Raw genomic sequence first — 4721 nt, forward strand, 5'->3', positions numbered from 1 at the left:
AAAAAGTTCCTAAATAATATTTTCTTACTTGAGTTCTCTCTTCCACATTTTAATACCAAAATTTTCGCCTTGGTTTTTTTCTAAAATATATCAAAGTATTTTCTCAATTTCCATTCTCTCCTAGAATCTCCGGGAAAGAAACCAATCGTCCTTTCTCCCTTTCTTTTTTGATAAGAAAGGGGGGAAGGGGACAAAATTATAACCATGACAGATTCTTCTGCCGATGATAAAAAAGAAGAAACGAAACCAGTTTTAGGTTTTCCACATTCTGAACAATTTCCTCAATCAGATCATAATTTTGCCCCGCCTTATTCTAATTCTGGTTATCACTATCCTCCACCATATGATCAATATCCATATCAGTACCCACAACCCTTTTATTACTACCCGAATTGCCAACCTAATTACTATAACGACGACAACAACAACAATATCCCGCAACCCCAATTATCCAACGTAGCCCCACCAAAAAGAAAGATTATAACTTTTTGTAGAGTCTTTTTTTGCCTTATAGTTGTTCTAATTTTGAGTGTCATTATTTATTTAGTAGTTCAATGGTGGACACGTTATGCATGGTACCCCGACTTTGAGGTTGCATCATTTGTTGTACATTCTTTCAACATATCAAACTACCATAAGTTGACAGCCGATTGGGAAATAGACGTGAACGTGATAAATCCAAATAAGAAAGTGGAAATTAGTTTCGAGTACATAGCAACTAGCTTGGAGTACAAGTTTCAACTACTGCAATCGTCGTTCAGCGTGCCCATTAATGTGGCAAGAAAAAGCAATGCTAAGTTTCATGTTGATTTTGATATTCCGAATTTGAATCAGAAGAACATTGGAGGTCTTGTAGTGAAGGATATGGCTCGAGATCGGAGAAAAGGTCATAACTTGTTAATTGATCTGAGGATAGAAGGTATAATAATGAATATACCTAACAACGGTAGCCCCAAAAGAACGGTGGAAGTTAGATGTGAAAATTTAATGTTGAAGTTCAAGAATTCTTCTAGCTTGCCAGAGTGGGTAGGTTCTATAAAAAAATATAAACATGAGTGCGATTACGAAGACAATTGGTGGTAATTCCCCTCTCTCTCTCTCTCTCTCTCTCTCTCTCTTCTTTCAGAAGAAAGATAATGTTGTAAGAAAAAGGAGCCCCCCCCCCCCTCCCTCCCCTTTACCATTTTTTTTCCATACTTAGAATTAAATACAATTGTCATACCTCTCTATAACATAATCATTCATTTGAATGTTATCTTGACTGTTATGATAAAATGTTGTTATTAAGAACATATGACATCTCATAACACAATGTAACATGAAAAGTCAGTTTTAAAAAAAGCTTGACCCTTATAATGAAACATTGTTATAGAGAAGTTTACCGTAGTAAAATGGTTGGAGTTTTTTATTTTTATTTTTATTGTTTTCAAAAGAAATACATTGACAGCATTCTGAACAATTTTTTGAATTCTTAGGGGTCAAGTATATACGTCTATGTTCTTAGAATTGATCTAACTCTTGGCACATTCACTTGTCTATTATTTAATTACTCATCCTAACAGCTTTCTCTTTTGCATTTTAACTGAAGGGATTACATATGGTAAACTTCGTGAAATTTCATTGGTGTACACCTCAACAAGGAGAGGCTACAAGTGACCTTATTAACCATATCTTACAACATCGAGGAACATGGTGAGATGGATTCTTCATCTTTAAGCAGAGTCTCGAGTTTTGAGTCTTGACAATGGGGAGCGCTTCCTTTTTGGCACGAAGCGCTGCTATGCGTACCCTCTTTCACCAGCAACATGTCCTTTTTCTTTTTTTAGTAGATTGATATGCTTAAGCTAGTATACTAGGTATCAAGCGCATGACTTAGAGTGATAAAGCATAGACATGAATTTTACAAATAGTTTAAGTTATATACACTATTAGTGTGTCAATTTTTAGGTTATGTTTACTCATTGTAGCAGATAACTTGCTTTATTTTCAAGATTAGAGATCTCACGATCTTATGAAGGCATATCTGTAAATATTCTTTGATAACTTGATAATGTAAAACTTTTTGTACACACAATGTATATAACTTAAATTTTTGTTACTTCTTCTCTCTCTCTCTCGCTCTTAATAACTTTTTTAGGCAGTTGTAGGAAGTTAGGTGATGTGAGGAGGGGAGGGGGGCTTGTATATTTTTCCTCTTTTGATATACTAGTTTTTATTTCCTACTCGATGTTTCGTAATTCTCATTTGGCCCGCAGTACTTTGGATTTGCGCTAGGAAGTCCCACTTTAGGGGTACGTGTTAAAAAGTGCTCCCTATCAAATATGATTTCATATCTAGGACTCGAACTCGAAATATCTAATTAAGCATGAAGAAGTACTTACTACTTCATCATAACTTTTAAAAATAAAATTACAATATATGCAAAACATGTACCTTAAAAAAGTTTTGTATACCTTTCTGAATTAAATGTTAAATGTGGCTCCCATCCTAAAGTACCCTCATTTATTCTAATTTGTATAATGAAACACAAATATTTCTACAGTTACTAATCAATATTTAAATATTTCTACAGTTACTAATCAATATTTATTCCTACTGTATTAATAATATTGGGGTATTTGAAATAAATGATTCTCCAGAATTCTTAAAAATCCACCCAAAACTTCTGATTTTAGATATATTCAAAAGTAACATTTCTATGTTCACCTAAAACCATATCAATTAACCAATCATTCAACTACGCCTCAATCACAAACTTTACTGTTGGCTATATCAATCCTCAATACCCATTTGCGCAGCCTCTTTGCACCTACATTCACCTAAAACTACTCATGGTCTTTGAGTCCGCAACTTAAATGACCCAAAAAGTGGTGTTTGAGACCAAAATAACCCAGTAAAAAAAAAAAAAGTAACCAAACTACCCTTTGCGCACTAAATTAGTGCGCAATAGGGCTAAACTACAATTTTACAATTTAGTCCTATTGCGCACTAAATTAGCGCGCAATAGGTGTTTAATAAAAACCCTCACAGCTTCATTTTTCCAAGTTACTCTTCTTCACCTCCTCCATTTTCACTCTCCCAGCTTCATTTTTCCAAGGTACTCTTCATCGCCTCCTCCATTTTTACTCTTTCATCATACTTTAGCCTCCCTAAAATCATGTCTCAAAGCTCTGAAATGTCAAACTTTGCTATAGAACCCGATGTTTGTGAATGTGGTCATTATTGTAACCTAAGAACATCAAGGACCTAAGATAATCCGGGGCGTCGTTTTTGGCATTGTAAAGAGCTCGAAGTAAGTGTTTTTACAATTTTTTAGGTTTTAATTTTTTTTCACATTATCTACATATTTTACTTTAAAAACTGATTTTCTTGTAATGTTTATAAGATATGAACGGTTGCAAACAATTTCGTTGGGAAGATAGCATTCCCGTGGATAAAACAGTGACGGCAAAGATTAAAAAGCCTCCTGTTGATAGAGATACCCCGATGTCACGTATCACTAGAGATACCGTGAAGTTTGACTTGCAATTTAAGCTTATGGAAGCTCAAGAAAAAATTGACCTTTTGGAGATCTTGCTAAAAGAATAAAAGAAAAACAAAGTTTTTTCAAGGCTAACCTTAGAGACACTCAACATGAGAAAAATGTTTGAAAGAAAAACTGCAATTTTGGAAGATTATTTCTGCTATGTTGTTGTTGTTTATTATTTCTATGTATTTTATTTATTAATTATCATATTTCTATGTATTTTATTTTTCTATGTATTTTCTATTTAGTTTATTATTTTTATGTACTTTTTTTTTTTTTTTTTTTTTTTTTGGTCGAAGTGGGAAAATTTTATTTCAACCAAGTAAATACTTAGGGAAAATACATAAAACCCCCCCCAACGTATGGCAGGATTAATTATGACGCACTCCCACCTTGCGGGCGACCTATTACCCCAGTCTTAATTTTTGCATTTTGGTACCATTTTCGATCGACGTGGCAAAAAAAAAATTATGGCGAGTGAAAGCAGTAAAAATATTTTTTATATTTTAATAAAAATTAATTTTTAAAAATTTATTTATATTTTATCCTCTCACCCACCCTACCCTCCCTCTCTTCCACCTTTCAATTGTTAAATGGAATTTATTTTCTCTTTCTTCTTCTTTCTCCTTTTTCAACCACCGGCCGCCATACCATGACGCGCCGCCGAATACAACAAATAACACGCAAGAAGAATAGCAACGGGGGAGGGCAACGGCAACAACACCAATATATGAAAATGGGTCGACCCATTAAAACATAATGCCATTTCGGTGGAGGAGATATTTTGGTGTTTGATTTGCCTCAAATGAATGTGTGTGTTAATGGAGGAAGAAAATGGGTTGAATGCGTGTGTGTTAATGGAGGTGTGTGTTAAAGAAAATGGTTTTTTAATGGAGGAAGAAAATGGGTTGAAGCTAAAATGGGTGAAGAAAATGGGTTGAATGTTTCTTGAAAATAAGCTCTTTATGATTGATGATTAAATTGAATGTGTGTGTTAATGGAGGAAGAAAATGGGTTGAATGTATGTGTGTTAATGGAGGAAGAAAAATGGGTTGAAGAAAATGGGTTGAATGTGTGTTGTTAATGGAGGAAGAAAATGGGTTGAATGTGTGTGTGTGTGTGTTAATGGAGGAAGAAAATGGGTTGAATGTGTGTGTGCTAATGGAGGAAGAAAATGGGTTGATGGATTTCTTGA

General features: G+C 34.1%; 1 protein-coding gene across 1 annotated transcript; it reads left to right on the plus strand.

Annotated features, from left to right (window-relative positions):
* LOC132050855 (uncharacterized) lies at positions 1–2112 on the plus strand. Its single transcript, XM_059442200.1, has 2 exons — positions 1–1079; positions 1589–2112. The coding sequence occupies exons 1-2, from the start codon at positions 205–207 to the stop codon at positions 1602–1604; spliced, it is 891 nt and encodes a 296-aa protein (XP_059298183.1). The 5' UTR covers positions 1–204; the 3' UTR covers positions 1605–2112.
* The last annotated feature ends 2609 nt before the right edge of the window (positions 2113–4721 follow it).

This window comes from Lycium ferocissimum, chromosome 3 (assembly GCF_029784015.1).
Source record: "Lycium ferocissimum isolate CSIRO_LF1 chromosome 3, AGI_CSIRO_Lferr_CH_V1, whole genome shotgun sequence".
Classification (NCBI taxonomy): Eukaryota; Viridiplantae; Streptophyta; class Magnoliopsida; order Solanales; family Solanaceae; genus Lycium; species Lycium ferocissimum.